This window comes from Oreochromis aureus, linkage group 13 (assembly GCF_013358895.1).
Source record: "Oreochromis aureus strain Israel breed Guangdong linkage group 13, ZZ_aureus, whole genome shotgun sequence".
Lineage (NCBI taxonomy): Eukaryota > Metazoa > Chordata > Actinopteri > Cichliformes > Cichlidae > Oreochromis > Oreochromis aureus.
The window spans coordinates 21,568,375-21,594,724 of NC_052954.1; the positions used below are offsets into that span (position 1 = coordinate 21,568,375).

At 39.1% G+C, this 26,350-nt stretch overlaps 3 protein-coding genes across 3 annotated transcripts; 2 read left to right on the forward strand and 1 right to left on the reverse strand.

Moving 5' to 3' along the window:
- The first annotated feature begins 760 nt into the window (after positions 1 to 760).
- On the forward strand, positions 761 to 1,974 carry LOC116322213 (alpha-2A adrenergic receptor-like). The gene has a single exon (XM_031742231.2). The coding sequence runs from the start codon at positions 761 to 763 to the stop codon at positions 1,955 to 1,957; it is 1,197 nt and encodes a 398-aa protein (XP_031598091.1). The 3' UTR covers positions 1,958 to 1,974.
- A 7,835-nt stretch (positions 1,975 to 9,809) lies between these two features.
- bnip4 (BCL2 interacting protein 4) lies at positions 9,810 to 13,441 on the forward strand. The gene is made up of 6 exons (XM_031742254.2): positions 9,810 to 10,031; positions 10,432 to 10,603; positions 10,737 to 10,797; positions 11,061 to 11,167; positions 11,361 to 11,510; positions 12,813 to 13,441. Exons 1-6 carry the CDS (start codon positions 9,989 to 9,991, stop codon positions 12,847 to 12,849), a joined length of 570 nt encoding a protein of 189 aa, XP_031598114.1. The 5' UTR covers positions 9,810 to 9,988; the 3' UTR covers positions 12,850 to 13,441.
- A 585-nt stretch (positions 13,442 to 14,026) lies between these two features.
- ppp2r2d (protein phosphatase 2, regulatory subunit B, delta) lies at positions 14,027 to 19,154 on the reverse strand. The gene is made up of 10 exons (XM_031742253.2): positions 18,980 to 19,154; positions 18,708 to 18,782; positions 18,105 to 18,202; positions 16,860 to 17,025; positions 16,661 to 16,773; positions 16,398 to 16,575; positions 16,123 to 16,287; positions 15,705 to 15,874; positions 15,285 to 15,376; positions 14,027 to 15,184 (listed from the first exon to the last, which is right to left on the reverse strand). Exons 1-10 carry the CDS (start codon positions 18,984 to 18,986, stop codon positions 14,905 to 14,907), a joined length of 1,344 nt encoding a protein of 447 aa, XP_031598113.1. The 5' UTR covers positions 18,987 to 19,154; the 3' UTR covers positions 14,027 to 14,904.
- Between the last annotated feature and the right edge of the window lie 7,196 nt (positions 19,155 to 26,350).

The window sequence follows — 26,350 nt, forward strand, 5'->3', positions numbered from 1 at the left end:
TATTTGAAGATAAAAAAAAAAGATTCTATAAGGAGCTTTAATCTTCTCTAAAAATCCAGATATTTTTCCCTTAAAACACATCTCATCATCTGTTGATGGAACAGAAATGAAAAACCCAATGTGTACTTTAAATCCATTCTAATTTAATTTAATAGACTACATGTATTGTTTCTATAAATCAACAATATTATTATTGTCACGATCAGCCAGTGGTTTCATGGTCTTAGAACAACCCCCAATCTCTTGTTAAATGTCCAGTGTGAGATGAGCCCCGCCCATTCCAGCATCACAGATCCCCAGCGTCAGATCAAGCCTATATAAAAGATGTACTCCACTTCAGCTGCACTAGATGAAAAGACCTGCCTGCAATATAAGTCTGTTTTACAAAACCTTCTGGGGGATTTAGCAGAAGCTTTTATTCTTGAAGGTTAGTGGATAAAGATTTTTTTTAGTACTCTTAAAACTATCTTATGTGAAAAACAGGGAATAAATATGTTCCCTTTATTTCTTTTACTGCTTGTTTGTCTTTTTAGTCTATATTAAAAAAAACAATGCATTTTTGGACTCTATTTTGTAATTGACAAAGAGGAAAGAAGCATAGATATCTTTGAAGGAAACTCTTCCAGTGAACAAAATGAAAAGCCTCAACTCTGTGCCGTGTTCTTGAATGGATGCAATTAATAGACTGCTGGAGCACAGCTTCCAAGCCTCCTGACAGAGCCCCGTTCAGACCATACCATCGACACCACAGCTCACTCCGATGGGTTGTTTTATCTTCAACAGTGGAAACGGGACTTTGCCTGGAAGGAACCCTTATACTGTGCAGACCTCTGTGCCTCTAACAATCCTGGTGGGTATCCTTATCCTGCTAACACTGTTTGGCAATGTCATGGTAGTAATTGCTGTGATGACAAGCCGAGTCCTGAGAGCACCTCAGAACTTATTTTTAGTCTCTCTAGCATGTGCAGACATCCTGGTTGCCACTTTAGTGATGCCATTCTCTTTAGCGAATGAACTGATGGGTTATTGGTTCTTTGGGAAGGTATGGTGTGGAATCTACCTGGCTTTGGATGTTCTTTTCTGCACATCATCCATTGTTCATCTGTGTGCAATAAGCCTGGACAGATACTGGTCTGTCACACAAGCCATTGAGTATAACCTGAGAAGGACACCACTCAGGATTAAAGGCAAAGTCTGCTTAGTTTGGATACTGGCAGCTCTCATTTCATTTCCTCCTCTTATCACAGTGAAAAAGGACAAAGCAGACAGTCTTGAATGTGACATTAATGGTGAGAAATGGTACATCATATTCTCCAGTTGTGCCTCCTTCTTTGTGCCCTGTGTCATTATGATTACGGTGTATGTTAGAATCTACCAGATTGCCAAGAAAAGAACAAGAGCCCCACCTGGAGAAAGGCAAAGACACAATGGGAACTCAGAAGACCCAAAGTTTGGTTTGGACACGCTGGAGAGAAAAGACAGAGAACAGAAGGAGGTGAGAGGAGAAGACGGTCAAGAGGCTAATGAGCTTGATGTGGAGGAAGAACCCTCCTCTTCCGATGGGAATGAAACAATCCTATGTTCACTTACGAAGAAGAAGGCTATGAAAACAGCAAAAATGACTCAGGTGAATCCCGGAGAAAGCGCTTCAAAACCACAGCCGGAGTCCCACGAGAGAGGGAGAAGGTGGAAAGGAAGGCAGTACAGAGAGAGGCGCTTTACATTTGTTCTGGCTGTAGTCATGGGAGTGTTTGTTCTCTGCTGGTTCCCCTTTTTTTTCACGTACACGCTCACCGCTGTGTGTAACAAGTGCTGTGTGCCTGAGACCCTGTTCAAAATGTTCTTCTGGTTAGGTTACTGCAACAGCTCACTAAACCCCGTCATATATACTGTATTCAATAATGACTTCAGGAAATCCTTTAAAAAGATCCTTTGTAAAAGGGACAGAAGAGTGTAATAAATACTTTTATGCATTCATGTCAAACACAAAAGGTTGTTTGGTCATACATTTATCTGTAATTGTAACCTTTGAAAATATTAGACAATATTGAATATTTGAAAAAGAAAAGGGCATTTTTTCTGTTATATATTAATGTTTTATTGATACTAAGTGTTAGGTTTTGCAATATTAAATCATACTTAAATACATGATGTGCATTTGCTACACAGCTAGTATTATATTTGGACAACCTGTGAGTTAAGGCTTTGATATTGTGAAGTTGTATCAATGTTGATGATGCACATTTTCTACATGTGTATGCTGGTATACAGTATTTAAACTGATATCCTGTGTTTGTTTTTAGCTTCAAAGTTAATAGCTTGTAGAAGACAGCAGAAGCATATTGCAACAGAGTCTGCTCAACATATGCAAAACTGTCCATGTTGGTAATACAAAGGCAGACATTTGGCTTAGACGTTACCACAATAAACATGCCACGGCTTCATCAAAGTGACTGTTCATGGAGTAGCTGAAGAAAATGATTACTAGTGATAATTATACATTACTGTAAATCCACAAGAATGTCAGAGGCATGTAAATAAGCATATGAGTATTATGTTTGAACCTTAGTGATGTGCTCACAACAGGCTGAAGAAATGCCTCATTGATGCACATAAGCTTCTCTGTCTATGCCACTTGAATTAAAAACATAAACACGTTTAAGAAATGTAGATAACTGTAAATGCTACAATTTTGCCAATAAAAAATTCATACTTTGTACAGTACAATCAATAGCAGCAAGTCATAATAACAAGTTGCACCCAAAGGATGCTATTCCCACAGCACCAACTATTCTAAAACAACAAATGCATGAATAAGACAATTATATGAAGAGAAAATGATGCCTGGGAGGTACGGGTGGCAAAACAATATCTAATTCAGTTCATTGTGAATTATAGTCCTTCATATCAGGATATCATTAAATCCTTCCCCTGAGTCAAACAGAAGTCACGGAGCAATAGAAATATGATTGGCTCCTGCAAACACTGTGAGGTTAATATCCACACGTGCTTATCAATGTGTTGTTATCCTACGTGGTGTGTTATCACCATTCATTGTCTTGTCGCCATTTAACCACACTTTTCAGAACACTAAAACCTTTCTTTATAGTTCTAATTCCAAGCCACTATCAGCCTGTGAACCTGACATAAAGTAAATAAGCCATCCATAATTGTTTTAACTTAGCAAACATTTCCACCCACAGCCACCTCTCATACAACAGAGTGATTCCCATGGCTTGTTCTTTGGGACTCTGGTGTTTTGAGATTCCTGTGGTACACATGTGTGGGTTCAGCCATGTCTCAGAGTCTTAAAATACAGCATCCATTAGGAATGGCAAACTATCGACCTGACTGTCGAATGTTCCCACGAACAATTTGTCAAAAGGAATAAAAAAACCCACTGTAATGGAAGCTTTGTGGTAATGAGGGTTTATTCGATATAAATCATAATTTCTAAAGGCTCTGCTATAACAGCCCTAATAAGAATAGATTGTCTTTTGAAACATTTTGACAGGTATCTGCTTGTATTAGTACTGTGCAATAAACATTAAACACTATCTAGTACTATAAAGTATTCAAAACAAATATTTCTACTGCCGCACATCAATATGGTTTGAACGATGAAACTGCAGTGATTGCCATCTGAATTCATCCTTTAATTAAAATGACAATTCTCCTGGAGTCTGCTGCTATGCTTGAGCAGCAGGATGCATAAATTACATTTTTAACACACTCACCAAGCAACAGAGAAATGAAATGCCAAGAGGCCCATAACATTACTAGGCCAAAAGATTAATGCAAAAGTAGAAGTCGTGAAGTATAACAAGAGTTATATGTAAATCACAAAAATACAGACAAATGTTGACTGCATCAAATATGGCTGGATGTTTTTTTAACGTGCTGTGGGACTGACGGTTGGTTAGATAAATAAGCACTTACATTAGCTAATCTCAGTGTATGCACACAGAAGACCACTTGCACGGTCTGCAGAGAGAATGATTTATTTCCCTCTCTACAGGCCATGGAGCATTGCGATTTATGCTTCTGACACCAGGGCTTATAAAACTATCCTTTATAAGCTGCTTCTGGCGAAAGTTCTTACAACTTTCACACAGCTCTCTGCTCAGCTTCCATCATTTTATTCTAATTTCCCCCCACTTACAACTCAATAAGTACTCTTTAAAGCTGCTGGCCATGTATCTCAAAGGGGTCTAACTTAGAGACAATTAAAGAGCACTGAGAAAAGTGTGCATCTTGGATAAACAAGGCAGAGTTGCACAGAGTCAGAGAAACATCAAGGCCACACTAACAAGTTTAAATCATAGCTGGTGATGAATAGAGTGTTTTTAATTGAATGTTGGGTCATTCATTATGGATTGAGCACAATGCATCATGCACACTGGGGCATATAATACTTCCTCCCCCCTGAATTGATAAGGATGCAAGACAATCAAATTAGATTCTCTGGGATGTAAGCAGCAGGAGCCTCCTGTTTAATTTGCCTCATGATCTCACTGTGCTCACATTGCATCCAAAATAAATATTTCAATCCCTAGTTTTCTGAATGTGTTTAATATATTTAATGATATTTCTAGCTGTCTAATTATGCAGAAGATGGCTACATTTTTCTTTGCGAGAAATAATAAAATGATAACCCAACATAGTAGGAGGAAAATCAAAAATATGGATGTTTCTGCAATAGCTTTGCAGCCCAGTGTTTTCTGTTTTCCAAGATTGGCGCAATTAGAGACTATTTTTGATCTCCAGAAGAAAACCCCAGGGAAAAGAGGACCTCAGCGAGGAATAAAGACAGCCAAAGTGCATGGATAATGTGAAGTTGAATAAATATTTCAAATATGGCAACAAATCAAAGTTCATTCTTTGGGTCGGCCAGCATAGTCTTTACTAATTCATGCTTTACTTTAATCATATTTACCTCCTCTTTGTATTGAGCTACAGCAGAAAATCCCTGCTTAATTATTCATCAAAACCATCAGCAAATTCAGTTAACACAAGTTTATTTCACAGTACCTGATGGTTAGATTGTATTTACACAAAATTTACCTTATGCAAGTGTTACTTGAACGAGAAATATAAAAGCAGTCCTGCTTTTAGCATTTATCTATTCAATTCAATTCAGTTTTATTTATATTACGCCAAAACACAACAACAGTTATCTCAAGGTCATTTATATTTTACAATAACACAAAGAAAACAGAGAAAACCCCAACAATCATGTGACCCCCTATGAGCAAATGCTTTGGCGACAGTGGGAAGGAAAAACTCCCCTTTAACAGGATGAAACCTTCAATAGAACCAGGCTCAAGGAGTGGCCGCTATGCTATATATCTCTGCATAAATGCTAAAAGCAGAGCATAGGTGAACACTTACTGCCAACACAATATGATGAGTAGAACTGTAGTTATACAGTTTTACAGTTTGTAAATGAGTCAGATTTTTGGGTCAACTCTTTGTCTTTCTTGGATAATAAAGATCAACTTATTTTATTTTATGAACAACATGTGCTTGAAAGTACACTCTGAAGGAACTCTTCGGGTATGAGTATGTGTGTGAGAGAGGATAAGAAGGGCAAATTGATGGAAAAGGTTAAAAAGTGAGCTGTTTGGGTCTTATTCATCTGACAAATTTGTGACGTTATAAATGAGAAATAATTTAATAAAAGTCTGAGTTTGAAAACAAGTTTGATTCTTTTTGTCGGGTCAAGCTGCTCTGCCCGCTGTGAAAGTGCCATCACCGTCTGTAGCAATCTGCAGCAAACCTTCATTGATACTGAGTGAAGCTCTTGCAAATTTCCTACTCCGGACATCATAATTCTTCCTGATGCATCTTGTCCTGTCTGTAGTATCGATTGTATTCAATCCTTGTCTAGCCTTCCCACCTCCCTCCTTGCACACTGCTTCCACCAGCACCATCATATGCTACCGGATGATGTCACCAAACACACCCACAAACATATAAGTGAACTAAGCAAACACCAACTCCCGATCAAGCTTGCAATAATTTCTGTCCTCATCACTCAGACACCCAACAATTAATCTCTGAATATGCTTCCCCTTATCACACACCAACACACTGGCATAACAAGGTGGATATACAGTATGTGTGGCTTTATAGGCTCAACTCCAGCAAAGTGTCAGTCTCTGCTTTACCTCTTTTTAAAAGGCTCTAAGAAGCAAATTTACTGCTGATATACACTAACTGGCCACTTTATTAGTTACACCTTACCAGTACTTAACTGGACCCCCTCTTTGCCTTAAATCATTGTGGCACAGATTCAGCAAGGTGTTGTAAAGATTCATCAGGATATTTTTGTTAATTTTGAAATTACAACATTGGGCAGTTTCTGGAAATTTGCTAACTGGACATCCATGCTACAAATTTCCCACATAATTTCCGCCACATCCTAAAGCTACTCTATTGGAGATCTGGTGACAGTGGAGGCCATTTGAGCAGTGTAAACAAATTGTCTTGTTCAGGAAACCTGTCTAAGATGATATGAGCACTGCGACATGGTGCATTATCCTGGTGGAAGCAGTCATTAGAAAATGAATACACTGTGGTCATAAAGTGATGGACATTGTCACAAACAATACACAGATATTCTTTGGTGTCAAGGCATTTTCACTCAGAAAACTAAAGCTCACTGGGTATTTTCTCTTTCACACTATTCTCTGTAATCCTTAGAGATGGTTGTGTTGGAAAATCCCAGCAGATCAGCCTGTTTCTGAAACACTCAGCTCAGCTGTCTCGCAACGTTCTCTGTTCAAAGTCACTTAAATCACCCTTCTTCCCCATCCTGATGCTTGGTTTAAGTTTAGGAGTTACTTGATTGGCTGCCTAGATAAAGAGCCATTGAGCGGGTGCGCCTAATTGTTTAGTCTAAGTAAGTAATTTAGTGTAAGTTACAGTATCTAATTGTGAAATAAAAACATGACAACATGCAGACAGAATGAAGGAAATATCAGACAATAAAAATAATTGCCAAGGATCTCTCTTAATATTTGAAAATTAGGTCCAAGTTAAATACAGTTAAATATTAATTTAATTTACTCAAAGTATTTTAAAGATAAAGCAAGAATAAAGCAAAATTTAATTCCAATTAGCCTAAATGTTTTTCCAGATGCTTTTTTCAAAATGTAAAGTTTACATGAAAAACAATGAATCTCTTCAGCTGGATGTTGGAGTGGTCCTGCATGCCTCTTCCAGTTATGAAGGGCTGCTTTAATCTGTCTAAAAAGGACATCATTGCATAATTGCTGCATAACAACACATTTGTAGTAAGTTACTACCACTACAGTAATTTATTAATACCATGTGATGTGGAACCAAATGAGCTAGCCTACTGGTCCTCAGAGTACCTCCTGAGGATATCGAGATGAGTTTCATTCTCACTTCTGAAGCTTGGAAAAATCTAGACTGTACACTAAGTATCTCTTAGATTCCAGAAAAGGTAAGGCATTGTGTTGAAGTATGTTTGGGAATTTTATAAATATATATATATATATGAAAATACAGTTAGAGTGGTGTTAGAAGCAGCTGAACTCTTTCGCTAACTAAGTAGCTAGCTAAATACTGTGCGTAATGTAGGTATTTGGCTACAGCCGAAGAGTTATAATGGAATATTTTTAAGTGCAAATCTGATACAAATGGATAAACAAAATTATAGTTTCAGTTTGTAAAATGCATGCATGGCTAACTCCGTGAAAAAGCTTGTCTGTTTTTTTTTTGTTTTTTTTTTAATTAAAGGACAACATAATGTGCTATCTATATTAGATACAATAGTTCGCTAATGTTTATAAATATTTGCAATGCAAAGTATTGATTACAGAAAACTGTTTGGATAGTTAACATGGCAAAATTAGAAAAAAAATTAACACACATTTATTTATTTATATGAAGTACAGTGTCTCATATTTTCAGGTCTCTTTAGTCTCTGAAAACGTTGCTTTGGCTTGTACAGCCTTAGAGTCTAATACAGTGTCTGTGGCCTGCAGTGTTGATAGCTGCTCTCCTTGATGGCAACAGTGGATCTCACAGGTATGTCTACAATAAACACACTGCCAGGCCTAGTACAGGTGGCATTACGATAAGCATGAGAGCCACAACCTGGGTAGGTGGTACAGATTTATTGTATTCCTTTTTCTTTGTGAAATGTTTTGATTACTGGCCTCTTCTTTTGATGTTTTTTCCTAAAATGTGGCTGATAGCAAAAGTGTAGAGACTGTTTATTGGCTTGCAACCTGAGTGGAACGGTGTGTTCCCTGTTTTTGTGCCACCAGGTATTATTGTTCACACACTAATGATAGGTTTTCTTATACCACAATTTATTAATACGTTTGCAGTCTGGTTAATGCAAACAGGAATTTGGCTTTCTTCTACCCGGAAGGCAGTGTGTCTGATAAAAATGGCAGATTATCTACACAGATCAGTGATAGGTTTCCAGATACAAATTTCTAGTTTAATTGAATACCCAAAATTGGGACTTCCTTCCTTGGCTCTTTTGTGAATATTCCTTATGTCTGTCTGTACACATTAGCTGATAAATCCAATTTATGCACTTTAATTTGGATATATGTTTGAACTGAGTTTGAGGTTTGAGATATTTTTCTGTATTTTTAGCTGACATCTACATCTAGTAGAGCTAAACATTAAAAAGATATAAGGTGGATCATCACTAGCACCACAAACTGAAGCACCACTCACTGCATGCTTTTGCAAACTTCATTTCTCATAAGATATCAACTATTTGGTAACATTTTTTAACAAAGTATTTTATCTGTGTTTTAAAATGATGTGGTAAACTGTGTAAACCTTTGCCTGTGAGGAAGCAGTACACAACCCATAATAATAAGCCCCCACAGTAATGCAATTTAGGAAGACTAATGAGCCAAACTAATTTCCATGTCCACAAACATAATTGCATTTGCAAGTCCCAAATTTGAGATTGTAGATTTGGACTAGCCTGTTGAAGAAATTGTGAACAATAAATACAGTATAATATATGTCTAGCTGTTCAAAAACAGCATGTTGTTATTCAATTCTTGGTTGAAAGAAAAACTATACAAACGAGTAAGCATTAATTTAATTAGGTGGCTAGACTATGGAACCGACACATAGACATGCAAGAGTAAAGATCATTGATTATGAGTTTTACACTATGAAGTTGTGTAACTTTCAAGTTAGAATCCGACAACCTCCTACGAGCGGGTTGGCGACAGTGGGATGGAAAAACTCCCATTTGGCTGGTACAGGCTCAGGGAGGGGCAGTCATCTGCCACGAGCAGTAGAGGGTGAGGGAAGGGAGACAAAACAAAAGGCACCCTATAGAAGAAAGCCATAGATTAATTATAAAATGCAGATTGGTGTAGAAACACCGTCTGCAAAGCCTGTGACTTTTTGGTGACTTGTAATTTTCCCTTTTGAGTATGGCATTTGACCGGATGACCTTCTGACTATAATAAAAAAGCCTTCACTTCATATACAAAGGGTAAAAGCCAGACTTTAGAAAAGTGCATATCCTACAGAACCAGTCAAAATGTGGGGCATTGTCTCAAGCTGTGGGATAGTGGGGATCTGGTCATCCTAGTTATGACTGCCCTCTGCAGACAGATGTGTATAACTGCTGCAGTGAAGGTTAAACCAAAAATGTGAGACACAGTCAGCTGACATAAGCACATTTTCTCTGTAGCGCTGCTTGCATAACATTTTCACAAATAACTCGGATACGTGTTTATCGAGGTGGGTCATAAATCGTGTCCTTGTACGCGGGCGTGAACGCGCATGAACAACACGCAGGGAGAGCGTGGCGCGCGTGCTCTCCTTTCCGAGCCAATCACATTTTAGATAAACACAATGTTGCGTCATTGTTATTGTGGTAGTTGGAGCTCCAGCTGCTTGCAGGCATTTCGCCACCATTTCGCTGATATATAGGCCTTTAAACCTGCGGAGACTGCATTATAACGCTGCAATGTCACTACCGGTGGACACTTCCTCTGACGAGAGTCTGCAAGGTGAAGTATTTACGCCGAATATACATTGCCAGTGTTGTTGTTAGCGGTAGACGATAGTTAAACACCACGAGTAAATAACGTCACCTAGCCTGACCACGTGAAAAGCCAGTCGATAGGGGTGTTTAGCTAAATAGCTAGATTGAATCTCAACTCCACATTGATTTATATACTTATAAGACGTGTAGACACAGCTATACAGGGTAGGCCATCGTTCCAGTTAGTTATTAAGGCTAATCTGCAGTGTTGACACGATGAGAATGCCTGCAAGCTAAGAACAGTCCTCATTTGTTTATTGTTCCTTTATGCGCAGAGACTGCATGCCCATCCTAGCCGAGATAGGCCTGTGATGCAGTACTGGATAACCGGGATTCATGTTTAAAGACTTTGCATTTGATTTAAGGTTCCTGGGTTGAGCTGCATTTCAGTGGGAATGGCTCCCAAAGTGCCAGTCAACAAGGAAGCCAGGAGCAAATTCCCTCATCCAGCCTGGCGGCCGACATGGAGAATATGTTGCTAGAAGCACAGCACGAATCAGGCAGGAGCAGCTCCAGAGGAAGCTCTCAGTGCAACAGGTTGGTGGGGGTGGGCAGAAGGGGGAAGAGCAGTTCATGTTTTTCCTCTGTTTGTTGAGTAATATGAAGAAGTTGTGAGCTGAGTTTCCCTTATGTGTTTCCTTCTCCTTCTTCTCCTTCTTCTTCACAACAGCCCACGCAGAGCACAGACCCCGCTTCTTCTGTGGAAAGGCTCAGAGGGGAACAGCTCACAGGTACATTAAGCCTTTCTCACAGCAGAAATTTGGACATGTTATAGCAGGCAAGGGAAAGTAATCTTAATTATAATGGCGTTCCACTTAAAGGAGGTCCTTACTTAACAGCTGAGTCAGGCTTTTCCTGCTTTGACAAGTTGAAAACAATCTGTTTACTTTATATGTAGTTTTATTTGTATGCATTATTCATAACCATGTTAAAGCTAAATGTATTTTGACATAATTTTATTATTATTATTTTTAATTAATTTTTCTCCTTTTAGTCAGATGAAGATTTCCAAGAGAGAATACGGGAAGTTGAGAACCTGATGAAGAAAAATGCTGACTGGATCTGGGACTGGTCTAGCCGTCCTGAGAACAGTCCACCAAAGTAAGCAGTCATATCACAATTAGAGATAATCTTTTACCCCAACTATAATTATTACATGCCATGATTTGTAATTGTGATTCATAGAATTTGAAATGATGTCTGTGTGAGCAAAGGTGCCGGTGTGACATTAAACTGGCGTTCACTTGATTTTAATGTATTCAGAACAATGAAAAATTAATGTGTCGCTCTGTAGGGAGTTCCTGCTGAAGCACCCTAAGCGCTCAACCTCTCTCAGCATCAGGAAAACCAGCGTCATGAAGAAGGGAGGCTTTCTCTCTTCTGACTTTCTGAAGCTTTTCCTTCCATCATTTATCATTTCCCACATACTCGCTGTTGGCTTAGGGTAAGCAACATCATTTAATCTTTAACTCAGGCAGTATGTGAAAACTAAAAACAACTGTACGGGAGCCTCTTGAGTTGCTGCAGAAACTGTTGACCCACTAGACCTGATGTATTCTATTTTCACATAAATATTGGGATCATTTTACATGCACTTAAAATTGGTATTTGTATATTAACTGATGACCAATCAATAATCTCTTAACATTTGCAGGATTTGCAGGATAGAAAAATGACAGTGTCATCATAACAAAACACTGAAATATATGTAAAAATAAAACAAACATAATGATGTTTAGAACAGTGCCTGACTGGATAAACAGCAGTCCAGTTCAGTGTCTGACATTTTATAGGTTTAGGTAGGATAATCCCTGAAGTATATCACCTTCAAAATGACAGAGAATATAATTGTCTTTATTTAGGAGCCTGTGGTTATTATTCTATAGAGCATTATTTCAACACATCTTATTTTGGACTTTTACATTAAAAAAACTACCACATAAACTCACTGGCCACCTGATTAGGTACACCTTAAACAAATTGGTGGAAATGTTCTTCAGAGATTTTGGTCCATATGTGTGATGCTCCGTTGGTATGAAGGGGACCAAAGTGTGCCAAGAAAATATCCCCCATGCCATTACACTGCCACCACCACCACCAGCCTGAAAACTACAGGATGGATCTTTCATGTTGTTTATAGCAAATTCTGTTTTATAACAAATGTTTTTCCAATTTCTTTTTAATGTCCAGTTTTGATGAGCAAATGCAAATTAAAACCTTAGTTTCCCATTCTAAGCTGGAGGGGCAGCGCTTCTGCATACCTTGCTTGTAATGAGTTGTTATTTGAGTTACTGTTGCCTTGCCATCAGCTTGAGGCAGTTTGGCCATACTCCTCTGGCATCAATAAGGCATATTCAACCAGAGAACTGCTGTTCAAGTTTCTCTTTTTCAGGCCGTTTTCTGAAAACCCTAGAGATGGCTGTGTTGGAAAATCCTACTTGATCAGCAGATTCTGAAACATTTAGAACAGCCTATCTGGCACCAGTAGCCATGCCATGTTCAAATTCCCTTGAGTCACCTTCTCCATTCTGTTGCTTGATTTGAAATTCAGCAGGTCATCTGGGCCATGTCTGCATGCCTTAATGTTTTGAGTTGCTGCCATTGGCTGAAAAGTTGTACCTAATTTGGTGGTCATTGAGTTTGCATTTTACCCGGTTAAAAAACTATTTCAGTAGATACATATAGTCAGTTGTGTTTATGTTTTAAAGCAGCATCTTAATTTCTCTGTTTTCTTCTTTCCTGGTAGGATATATATTGGAAGGCGCCTAACACATCCTAAATAGGATCGTGGCGCTTGGCACTACCGCATCAACGTCATGCAACCATCTTGGCATGCCTTAAAACGGGACCTTCTAATGATCAAGGGAAATGTAGTAGCCATGTGACATGGTCCAGTTTAATTCAGTGTTCCACATTTCCCACAGCAGTGTGGAGAGTTAAGATCAGTCATTGCTGTTTTTTGGGTGTAAACCTCTGAACACAGCAGTGGCCAGTCCACTTCTCCTTGCTGCAGTCCCTATCCTGGACATGACTGTTTTGCTTTTTGCTCCTAAAATTCGCACACTGGGGGACCTATATACATATATTATATATATATTGTATATCACTGCGTTTTCTTCTTTTGATTGAACTCAAATCACATTTGATTTGAAATAATGCAAGCAGTTTTTTTAGAGGAGGCAGATGGCTCAAAGAAATTTAACTTGACTGTTTTATTTGTTTTGGGGAATCTTTAGAATAGTTGATGGCACTCATTACTGATTGCTTAGTTGTGCAATGATAAATTGTGATTTAAAAAAAGAACAAACAGCATAGAAATGGTGCATGTTCATCATGAAAAAACATTAAAAGTGTGAAACGTATGCATGACCTTAACTGTGTTACAATTGATTTAATTCACAATGACGCAGAGCAGGCGAACAGCAGATGAACACAATTAAAATTTTATTGAACTTTGGTCAAAATAATAAACAAGTGAATACATTGCCACCATGTTAGGAATCAGTGGACAAAGACAATGCATTATGTGTTTGTTTTAATTTCATCAGTATATTTTGTGTAGTCAACCTTCATTTCTGCGTTCTCAACTACAGAGATAAGATCCACATTTGCAATATGCGGTTCAAATTTGGGTGACATCCCTAATAAATGAGTAAGGGCACATGTATGAGGCCTGTCTTAATGTCCTACTTAACTCGTGATCTGGAGGCACTCTATCACAAACTGTATGGTGTGCAATTTCCTCCTCGGTGTTTTCATAGACAGCCACGTGTAGCAGCAGTATATGAGGACATAACTATAAAATAGGATTTACAAATAATGCACATGAGGTTTGTAAAACATTGGGGGACGTAACTTGTAGCTGTCACTGATAGAAGTAGGTATTAAGGCTGCAGATTCCCTTTGTCCTGGACCCCATCTTGTGCAGTGTAGTTTCCAGCCTGCATCCTAAACATGAGCAAAAACTAGAACTTGAATCTCTTGACACAAACACGTTATAGGTTGTCTCCAACAGTGGTTCTCAAACTGGTAGCCCCGAATGGTATTTCCTTAACAAGGTTTTCTTGAGATCTGCTCAATAGACAGTGGTGTGACTGGAGATTTTTCCACCTCTCTACAACATAAAAACATGCAAAGCAATAAACATGTTTTAATACATACTTCTAAATTTAAAAACACGTCTGTAGATTTAGTTTCTTTTATTATGTGGATGACAAGGTGTACTTGAGTAGATACAGTCAGTGAAATTATGTCACCGTATTGACTGGGGTAAAATAAGAGGTGGGGGTGGGGGTGGGGTTCGGGGGGAGAAACATGTCCGCTTTTCCAAATTCATGGCCTTTTCCACCAGTTGTGTGGCCTGAATACATGACCAATGGGGGAATGTTACAGTTAGGCTTACTGGCCATTAATCCGTGCTTCAGAGGGCCCAAAAACTTTGAATTGATGATACAACCTTGACAAGACGTCATTTTTAAGTACTTCCAAGAGTTCTGTCGTTAAATTGTGAAATGAAGGCTTAAAATGTCAACACAAACACCAACGTTCAAGAGTTTGACCTCTAGGGAGTGCCGTTCTGTCAATTAGACCCGAACTGGGTTTTCTGGGTCAGGGGGGCATGTCGATTGCCCTGGTGCCAAAGGCAAAAACAACCTAAGCTCAGACTCAAAATAAAACAGGCCTATGGATCAACCTCCTGTGGCAAAAAAAGTAGACACGTGCTTTCAAATTCTTCACCAGGAGGACAACAAGGCTGTTTCTTCTTATACAGATAGACAAGTAGTAGGCTTAACTACACAGGTACGGTAAAAGCCCTATCCTCTGGAGCCCCAAATCTTCTAGTTGATTTTGTCCTGGAAAATGTACAAGTTGTTGGTGGCTGCCACAGCTATCACGTTATCTTTGGGGTGCCAGGCAGTGTGGAGGATCTTCTTGTTGAAGTCCAGGCTGTCCACGCTGATCTCGTCCTTCTTCCTCTTTCCACCGGTGGACACTTTACGTGGTTTAAGCGTGGCCCGTGGTTTGCTGCTCTCTCGGGATGCCTCCAGTGTGATGTCCCGCCTGGTGTTCCGGTCAAACATTCGAAAGAAGTTGTTGTAGGAGCCTGTCATGATGGCACTGCCGGAGAGAGTAAAAAATAAACTCAATGTTTTAATTTATTCCAGTAACACCAAAAGTTTGACCACCGATTGTCCTTTGCAACAGGAAGGAAACATACCTGTCACTGCCATTCCAGCAGCACTCAAACTTGTCAAAGATGCAGTCGTTTTCATACAAAGAGCAAAGCTTACTGCGAAGATATTCATGGACCTGAAATGAAACAATGTAAAGTGAACTGTTCAATGCTTTATCTTACATAAAACATAGCCTTCCGCATATTTAATCCATGTTGCAAGGCTAACCGGTACCTATCAGCTTCCATTAGGAGTTTGCATGTCATTTCTTGATAGACCATATCCCTATTTGGTTACTACTGACTTTAGGAAGTCTGACAAAAGTTCTGACTTATATCTGAAAAAGCACTATTTCAAGCCTTAATCAAAGTTGATCTTTAAAAAAATAAAAACCAAGTCCCAGAAAAGATCACAAGTGTTAATGTAATTTAAAACTGAATCCCCGGAAAAGCATGTTTAAGCACCTGATACGTCTCCACTGGCCTGTTCTCCATGTTGAGGTCCCAAACTTTGACGGAGAGGTAGTCACGTGTCATCATATAGCGTCCGCTGTGACTGAACTTCACGTCTGAGATGGAGGAGATGATCTCAGAGAAAAAGGATCGGCTGCTGGGATCCTCTGGTTCCTCAAAGACTTAGAAAATAAAGGGAAAGGGCGAGGGGGGAAATCTTCAAATTCTTGAATGAGTCTTTATGAGCGCTTAATTGAATTACAGATCACGACAAAGAAATTAGATTAACAGGTAACAAATGCATCTTTGAAAAAACAAAAAACTAGACAAATTGTCAGACTAAGGTTAATTTCAGAAATCACTGCACTTTCAATTTCTCTATTTTCCAGACAGACCGATGGCTTCACTACAATACGGTAGAAGTACTTACACTTTGAGTGCCTATCACAGAGCGCTGCCGCTCGCATGTCACACAGGCGGATGGTTCCTTTGCTACTGCTGTACACAAATACATTGCATTGATGTGGATGGCACTCAGCAGCTGTGATTACTTCTGTCAGTTCCTCCATGTTGGCGGGCTTGATGTCTACAATATCTGTTAGCACACTGTTAAGGAGCTAGCAGTCTTATATTTTACATTGATGCAATGCTATTAAAACTTTAAGAGATCTAAAAATCAGCTTTCTGATATTAAAAAAAGGATACTAAAACTTCTGTCTGTGATTTCCAAGTGCCATAGATTTATTCTTAGGTCATCTGCAGAGAGGTAAGTTTCATGATCACTATTTACAGAAATGGAATTAATGTGATAGGTGTGCGCATTTGCAAAGATCCTCCGTGGGCTTGCTTCTACCATGAGATCCATTGGCATCAGTACTGGTACCTGAAATGTACAACAATCAATTTTAGAAAGGTTATCACAGAGTTATATTCAGAATGAGGCAGGTCTGAGGGACGGCTAAACACACCCGTAAAGAGGTGATTCTAAAGGGGTCTCTGAGTCGTCCGTCTTCATCCTTCAGATTGTAACCTTCTGCTCGTTTATCTCTTTCACTAATTTTCCACAATTTGATAGTTTTATCTGGGGGAAAAAAAGGAAAGGCTTTAGGAGAGAGAACATAGTGCTTCATTATCAACAAATAAGAAAAACAGAAAAAAAGCTCTTACCATTTGTTGAAAGTAGAAAGTGAGCAGCATTTTGTTGTGGTAGCCATCTTATTTTATTAATTTTTTCCTCGATTTCTAAACTTTTCAAATAATCAAATTCTGGCTCGTGACTCTGAAAAGTGCTATAGACGTTGTACTCCCCACGCAGGTGTGGACGATTCTTAGACTGAGGGGGAAAAGGCAACAAAAACAACACTGTAATCATGGTATTGTTTAGGGCATTAAAAAAAAACAACAACAGCAAAAAAAAAACAAGATTTCATCATTACTTGTTCATATTTTTGCATAAATATGTAAAAAAAAAAAAAAAAAAAAAAAGCTCATTACAGAAAATAACACAATAAACAACAAGCAAAATAAATAAATGAAAATACATTTTCGGCCACTCACTTATTTACAAGTGGGCTGCCCAAGTGGGTAACTCTTTATATTTGATTCTGCATAGTAGACATTAGTTGGTCTTCCTGAGACAACCCCAAAAACCCACAGACCAAGTCCATGTATAAACTACTACACTGTGGAGCCACATGTAGATTTTTCACAACAGTTCCATTATGGAGTACTGATGTAAAACACTATGATCATGGCATTGTGCTTTTTGAAATGCACTAAACAATGTTTAATAGCACATTTTCATCGTAGCTTTACCATATTTTCCATAAATATATGAATAAACTGAGAAAAACTATTATAACACCTTCCCATGATAGTTTAGTACCTAAATAAAATATCCAGTTTGAATACCACTCACACTTTGTTCCTAGCCAGTGTTTCTGACAACTGTTTACTTCCTAAAATATACATGCAGGCTTCAGTTCTTACATGCAGTTTTATTACGCATTACATTGTTCTGTGCTGTGTGCTGATGAATGCATCTTATGGTATATGTGAGCACAACAAAACAAATTTCTATAAATTGTATTGTTGAAATGGATACAATAAACTTGGTCTTTTATATGTTGTGTGTCCTAGAGAGCTCATTCTGCTCATCTGGATGTTGCGTTTTGAGTGGGAGGCATTCATCCAAATGACTTCCTCAGTCTCAGCTGAGTGCAGGTTTCCCCAACCCTTATAAACACTACATTTGCATGATGATCTAAACTGGCCACTGACTAACAATGGGCTGTAAGGTCAGTTTTATGATCATTAATAAGCAAATACTGCTCAGAGAATATTTAATATTTATATACAACAACAGCTTAGGGCTTCACTTCTGGCACGGTGTTACTGCTGTGTGATCCTTACCTCTTGTTCATGCTGAAATATCACTACTCTGCCTCCCTTGTCTCCAGTTGCCAGTAGCTCTCCAGAATAGTTGAACTCAACTGTTGAGATTATGTCAGCTGAAAAGACAAATTGGTGTGAATCAGACCTCACAGCTCAGCTTCCGCACTGTAGCTGGGATGGCAGCTAGAATGCTACTGTGATGGGCTGCAGGCTGAGTCTGGTCCCACTGTTCTTATAGAAAATTTAAAATACCGATAACCACATAAAAGCACGTACACCCATTAAGGTATGAATGAAAACAAGCATGATGTCACTCGACAATTTATGGACGCAGCACATTGACGTCACGGGCACGGTCGCTCCCCCTTTAATAGTTTAGCCACCACCTAGCTCATAGCGAGCTAGCGACACACAGTAATCTACAAGGAAAGGGCGTTTGTGCAACTGATCCACAAACAAGTCCACACTAATCACGAGAGCAGTCTTGCAAAAAAGCACGCGCGTCCATCCGCCGTCAGCTCTCGTGCACCTCAAGTGAATCCCACAGAGAACCATCATCAGACCACCTAGCTAGCTGCCCACCACTGTAGCCTAGCCGCCGAGCTAACGTTAGCCACATACCTTCCGCAACATCTTCATCTATCGCTCCTTTTACTTGAGAGAAACACCACTGAAAATCATTTCCTCCTGCAACTCCTGCAAAAAGAAACCAGGGTTAGTGTGATTCCAGCTCGCCCTTCATCGGGCGGTAATAATGACCTGACAGTGACACAGTTTGACAACTAGCAACTTAGCTTGCCAGCGCTAACGCTGGTTAGCCAAGTTGCAGATTCAGGCCATCACACACACCAAGTGAGGTGGATCCTTTTCCCTCCCTTTAAAAAGTAGCTTACCCGCCATTGCTTCATTTAGCAGCTCTTGTTGTACACAGCTTCCAATGCCTTATCAACCAGTGCGGCGCGCTCGGGGAGATAGATAGCATCCACAATCAGTGTGAAGACTCGGGTCCAGATCTGTCAAGACCACGGAAATTATCCGTGATTTTTTTTTCTTCCAAAATGGCGCACAGTACATGGAGAAATGACGTCATGCACACATGCCACATCCTGACTCCATCCATCCTCCTGAGCATCATATCAGTAAATGTGCATTTTCACTGGATTTTATATCCACCCAGCTTTGTTTCAATGAATTGCATGTTTTACATATATGGTTATTGAGGATTTTTAATCCTATTTAGCTGCCCACTAATGAGCAGGACAAATACAATTTACACATCCCCGCCTGGTTATTTTCACTGTGACTGAAATAAACAGCAACACATGCAAAAACAACTAAGAAAATCTACATTTTTTCCAGTCATATATCCACTGAGCAAATATGTTTAATTAAAATTATTTGCATAGCAGCCTATGAATAAGAGTTAAACACATTTTTGTTTGCATGTTGAACGTTTTTTGACATTTTAAAAAATATGTTTTTATTTTTTATATTTTACATGCAAAGTGTGATTTTGAGTAAAGCGTCACTTTGAATTATAGTGACAACATGTAGTACCTCAGCCTGTATTGGATGGTCAATCGGTGACATCTAGCGGCAAAACTGAGAAAATTCAGTTTACTCCGCATCCAGTATATAGTTTTCACTCGAGTTTAGTCTGTATCCTTTTCTATTTTTATATTTCTTCACGAAGATAAAGGTAAAAAGAGTCTGACAAGTCCAGTGAAAACAAATGCAAGCCAGTGTTATTAGAAAGAAACCTGCCACTCAAAGAATCCAGAATTTAAATCTATGAGAGAATTTCACAACAATGTAAGTGAGCCTTTTAAATTAGTTTCATTGGCTAAAACTGGTAATTCTGCACATGCAGTTTCAGTTTTCTATGACCAAACAAAGGTAACTTAGATAATGGTTCAAAGTATATTAGGTTAATTTGATATTATTTCAAATACTCAGTGTGATTTTTAAAAGCTACAAAATCATTTTTAAGCTATTTTACACAATGGATTGTCTGCAGTGTGATGCAGTGCATACAGAAATGACTGCTATAGATGGTGTATTTTTTTTTTTTATTAAATACATATGGTGATATATATATACACAGTTCAGTGGATAAATGCCAATAAGCAGATATGAAAAAGCATAGTCTAAAGCTTGTTTTTATTCAGCTATTATAGCGTGTGTTTTTGAAGCCAACTCATCACTTGCACTGACTTGAAGTTTGATTATATATATATATTTTTTTTCCCCATAGTTTATATTTGGTTTTTGCAGCTGCACATTGTCCAGGAGGTGGCAAGAGAATAAAAACGATGTACCCTCGAAGACCTGGGCCAAATCCCACCAAAACCTTCTCCTCGGTATCTCCCAAGCTACACATCGTCTCATCACTCACACAGAGTCCCACGGGAAGAAGCAGAGCAGAGGCCTGGAGGTTAGGAAGACTCTCTCACTCCCTCACTCTCTTTCTCAGTACACCTATATATCTATATTTAACTATCTATACAGGTACAGATATATCTATTTATTTGTCTATAGAGATATCTATATAGATATAGCATAAAAGTAAATGTTCTTATAAGGTGTTGGGTCAACACCTGCCACCAGAACAACTGCAGTACTCCTTGGCATTGATTCTGAAAGTTTCTGGAACGCTACCAGAGGAAATGCTTTGATAATGTAGTGTTGAGCACTGTCTGACCCTTGCAGTAACTCTTGTCTCCAAAATGACACATCTATCTATCTATCTATCTATCTATCTATCTATCTATCTATCTATCTATCTATCTATCTATCTATCTATCTATCTATCTATCTATCTATCTATCTATCTATCTATCTATCTATCTATCTATCTATCTATCTATCTACATTGACTGCATTGCACTTTTCCTGCTCACTCAGTTTAACATTATTCCACACATGAATACATAATGGGTGTAAATTATGCATTTTCTGAAAGTGCTGTCTGAAATGCAGTTGACTAATGTCAGTTTACCAGAGAAACTCTCCAGCACCGGCTTGTGTATTGATCTCATTTGCAGTTAGTAGATGTGAGGGCATTTAGCTTTAAATTAACAAAAGATGGTCCACCAGTGTTTCATAAAACCATCATTATTTTAACAACCGCTTAAACCTTTTAAAACACCCTTGACTTCTACGTGTCGAGCCCTGTGCACCAAATGGGTTCGTTGTGTTTTGTACTTTGATTGCTTAAATGTTTGACTAAGTGGACCGGTGTGTCAGTCATTACTTTGTGAATACAGTACAAACACATCATGATTTGAAAGCAGTAGGTGTGTGGGTGTAGACGCCACACTGATGTCCAAATCAGAATAAAAAAATAGGGCTTTTAAAAAATTAAAGAAATTGCTGAATGGCGATTTTTCGTTAATTTAAAAATGTCTCTTTATAACGTGTTATACATTGAATTAAACAAAACTGCTGTCCCGATAAGACTGCATTATTAAAAGCAAGTGAAGCAGTTTCTGTTCACCATCATTGTGTGAACGTGTAATGCCCGAATGCAGCCTAATTTATGATTTAATAAACCGTACAGCTTAATCGTTGTGTGCTTTCGAAATGTTCACGTTTGTACGAGTCGAGCGTTGTGGCTGTGACTGTGTGTGTGAGTGTGCTGCCGTGCCGTAGCTTCATCAGGTATAAGGAGAGGTGTTGACTTTATTCCGAGCCTCCAGTAACACCACTGACTCTGATAGTTCCCCATCCCTGTGGGAATTCATTATAAGACAGCTAGAGGCTGCTTGTGGATGGTTACTGTGCTGCCCGTATGTTAACTTGTCGCTATCGCGCAAGGCAAACATGTGGTGCAGCTGCTTTCTCTGGCTGTGGGCAACCTGGAGAGATTGATTGGTGAGCCTTCTGTTTTATCCAGGATCAGGGCCACATTCAGTAGACATGGTGCCTCCGGAGAAGCAGCCATTTTCCCCAGAAAATATGGCTCATTACCAGCACAGACAAAATGAAGGTATATTGACTTTTTAACATCTTACAACACACCTATTCCTGGCCCGTTTAACAAAAAGCGTTTGTTATCCTGGAAATCTTTACTTCATCTTATTCCCATGTTACTGAATACAAAACCAGCGCTGATTTCGACATGAGCTAATCATGCCCAGGTTTATTTTGCCAAAAATCACACACATCGCAGCTACTATCCTCACCTATTTCTCTTTGAATTTACACACACAGTCATGAACATAAATACCCATGCACATTCATTTTTGCCCGGCACGCACAAACATACCCTTCCCCCACATTTGGTCAATCAGACAGTTTTTAACACAAACCATTGGCCAGTGGATGTGTCTGCTCTGCTCAGGGGCATAAGCTCTGTCCAGACCCTGAGTCCTAACACACACACACTCCCTCTCTCTCTCTCTCTCGCTCAAACACACACTCTCTCACACACACACAAACAGCAAAAGACAAACACAATCAATTATTCAAGACTCTTGTTTTGGCTCATGTGTTTTTTCTTATTATTTCTGTTCTGTTGTCTCTATAGTATCCTCTGGCAACCTAACAGCCAGGAGGCCAGATGAGTGAGATATGAGGCCTGATGACTTGAGGTCTGTGTATGTCTTTGTAATTTAGATGGCAGAGTATAATTTGCATGCACAGCCTTCAACATCGTCTCATTGTCTGAAGGAGATTATCCTTGCGGCTTGCCACAGCCGCGGGTTGTCAAAGACCTGGCTTCTAAGACAAACCTTTGTCTCCTTGTTTATTTCCCCTATGAGTGGAAATTTTCAGTGTGGTCATTTAGTGTAGCTGAAACTCACACTGAAGCACACAAGCGATCAGTGAAAACACTACACCATCCTTTATCATAATCACAAGTAGCCCTTAAGCCCTGTACCTTTGCATGTACGCTGCAGTATGTAGTGTATGTTTTACATACAGGGACTGTCATTCTTCAGTGTGCAAATTTGTGCACTAGATGGCACTATGGCACTTATTATTCAGTGCCAACAGATCATTTCCATTTTGGAGGGTGAGTGTGTGTGTGTGTGCGTTGGTGACAAAAGTGATGATCACAAACAGCTTGTTTTCCCAGACACGATGTTAATGCTATCATAAAGAACCCCATACCCACTCTTATTTATTTATTAACTCTTTTGACCTTTAAGCAGAAAACACTTGTTGTTGTGCCTAAATTTTATGTGAAGTATTTTTGAAAAACACAAAACCGGACTAGTGTTGTTGACTAAAGTTTGCGTCTCCTCTAACTTGACACATTCAGAGATTTTTTTTCTTCTTAGGGCTCAATTGAGAGTCAAACAACACTCCTGAAACAATCAAAACAGAAAAGAAGCACATTGTAGAGATGTATTATATGTGAATCCTTGCTGCGATGATGTCCTTGTAAGAGATCATATTGTAAATAAGATGGGTTAAATTGCACTTGTAGCTTCCTTTCAAACAGTCAGGCTACTCTCGAGGGGAGACAAGAGAGCGCTGCAGACTCTACCTCTAATAACGCTAGACAATGAGATCCCAGCTCATAACATAGGCCTCCACTATATAGAACAAGTAGTGGGGGCTTAGCAGCTAATAAAGTGGCAAGTCTTCAAATCCATGTCAGAAGAGCAGAGTGCCACGGGGACCTTTCATAACACTTGTATGTGCAGGTTCCAGTGCAGTGTAAAGGTTACACATCCACATTGTACTGATCTAACCTGATGAATTGCCTTAAGCCTCACAAATTTCAAGGCTGTGTTTCTTATTTAAAGAAGCAGAACTGAATAATTCTCCCACTCTCTAAAAGATGACAGGTGAAGACAGGAGTGTGGAATGAATGTTTGAGATGCAATACAAAATCGACTGTGTGCACTCTTCCCTATTAAAGCACACGAAGCAGCAACACATTTAAAGCTGTTCAGTTTAATTTGAATTTGCTTTTGTTTTATATCTGATAAGCGTGTTGTCGACAGAGGTAATTTTTCTTTTCAGAATTATAATACACATCGGTTTTGTTAATTGAATCATGCTGCCCTTTGAGTTCACAAAACACGGGCTCAGTAATTAGCCTTGATTGCCTGGTCTGTGTTTCAGAAATTGTCGCTCCCGCTTTCTCTCTAGTGAACCTGTCCTTCACTTGAGCACAGACACTCCTTCAGCATTTCCACCCACTTTGTTTGTGAGTCTTTGATCCACAGTATTCCAGTTAAAGTTACACCCATGTGCTGCAAGTTGAAACTTTCAGTATTGTTGCTCAGGGGAACCTTATACCCGTGGCGCCTTCTGCTTTTGTCCTTCCCTTTAGCAACAGAACTCTCCTATGGTCCTGGACAAAAGACTACTCACGACACCATTTTATGATCTCTGTGATGATACTGTTTCCTTCTCCTGCTTGCACGTTGGCTTGGTCTGCTCATTATAATCCAAAATGTTTATGTCAGGAAACATCATTTGGGACTCTCCCGAGAGACAATTGTTGATTTGGAGTAAGGGATGAGAAACTATAAAAGAGACGCCCTTTATTCTGAGATGCGACAAGAAAACCAATCAGTATTTCCTCCATATTCACAATAACATAAAAGTATGAAAAAACAGATGCTGCCAAGTTCATAATTGAATCATAAAACCAAAACTCTAATTTGTGTTTTTCTCTTTTTTCCAATTATATTGATTCAGCTGGACTACACTATACAGCAATTATCAGACTGAGGATGATTGCGCTTGTGCACATACGTAGCATGCATATGAATTTATTTTTGTGTCGAGTTACACATGCATGCTAAGTATAATTGACGCAACATTAAAAAACATTTTCCATAACAACAACACAATCTGGCGCGTGAAACACTTAAAGGCAAGACCAACAAATACAGTATATTAAAGTAGAGAGTAAAGTGCCGCGATGTCTTGCCTCTCCAGTCTGTCTAATCACTATGTGAGTGAAACATTCATGGTACACTAGATCAGTTCAATATTTAATTTCTCAACAAAGACTACATGATGGAACAGATGCTCAAACTTTGTATGTTTCTCAGGAGAGCAAAACTCACTTTCATGCAGCTATTGAGTACAGAGATTCTGATTGTGTACAGGCTTTGTGTTGACTTCTTTTGGGCTCTTCACCTATGCACTAAATGTACAGTGATGGCTAAGAAGATGCTCAAACATACTAAGTGTGCACAGTGAGTCAGTGTTCAAACCACAGACTGAATACATCAATTGTTTACATCCAGGGGCACTGAAAAAACTCATGCGTGGAAGCACATTAGCGATGCACCAAGGTTGCCCTTTGCCTTTATGTCACATTTCAAGTGAAAATTTGACTTGGCATGTTTACATAGGATTTCTTCATCTCCCTTTTAAACCCCTATGGGCAAGCTGAAGGTGAGGGGAACTAAGATTATTATCCCCCGTTTCTCTGAGGAGCTTTTCTTTATGCACACCCTCACAGATGTCGACATTTGGTTAGGCGGTGTACATAGAAGCCCCAGATTATCTAGCGCTCCAGGAAGTCTGTTTAGCTAAAGTTAGGAGTGGTTACTTTCCTGCACCTTTTTAATTTGCTCTGGTGTTTTGTAAGCTAGAGACCCCGCTACTTAGTCATACATCTGTGTTAAACGGGGTTCAGGAGAAAAATATCGGTGATTGAATACTGCTGTCCGTTCAAAAACCAGGTCTTAGTTGTACTGATGTTCACATCAATAAGCTCCACTTGTGCAGATGTAGACCTAGTCACGGGAAGCGTAACAGATGGTGTACTATATGTCATAATGCTATAAAATCCAACAGGAATTGACAATTGAAATCCCACCCCAGAGTTTGCCTCTTTTAGCTTTGGCATAATCTTCTCAGGATTTCAATTGCAAAGTCAAAGAGAATAGTCTAGCACATGGGGACTAGTTATCTGGGGCAAATACGGTCTAAGGTTGACAATGCAAAGGCTATGTTTATGTGCATCACACTTGCTATACTGAATGTTTCCCAGAGTGCAAGAACATCCTCCCCTGAATTCTATTCCTCTTCCCACGTCCCAGTGCTGCCGTGGAAAGTAGGCCAAGTGAGCACCAGGGCGTTGCTTTTTTAAGATGATCAGTTTGTCAGTGTGTTTTTGTGTGTGCTCAGGACGGCTATTCATGTGGCTTGACTCTGTAGAACAAAGACCAGCATTATACAATTTGCAGCACTTCCAATAGCAAGGAAAAGGGAGAGGTTGGAAAATAGGGACAGGACAAGTGTGGATGAAACAAAGACAAAATCTGGCTTGTACTCTAATTCATTTA

Coding starts and splice junctions, on each gene's coding strand:
- LOC116322213 (XM_031742231.2), top strand. CDS start 761: ATGGGTTGTTTTATCTTCAACAGTGGAAACGGGACTTTGCCTGGAAGG.
- bnip4 (XM_031742254.2), top strand. CDS start 9,989: ATGTCACTACCGGTGGACACTTCCTCTGACGAGAGTCTGCAAG. Junction 10,032..10,431: donor CTCTGACGAGAGTCTGCAAG/GTGAAGTATTTA, acceptor ATTTGATTTAAG/GTTCCTGGGTTGAGCTGCAT. Junction 11,168..11,360: donor CCTGAGAACAGTCCACCAAA/GTAAGCAGTCAT, acceptor GTCGCTCTGTAG/GGAGTTCCTGCTGAAGCACC.
- ppp2r2d (XM_031742253.2), bottom strand. Junction 17,026..18,104: donor TATTTCAGCATGAACAAGAG/GTAAGGATCACA, acceptor TTTCCCCCTCAG/TCTAAGAATCGTCCACACCT. Junction 16,288..16,397: donor AATCACAGACAGAAGTTTTA/GTATCCTTTTTT, acceptor GTGTGCTAACAG/ATATTGTAGACATCAAGCCC.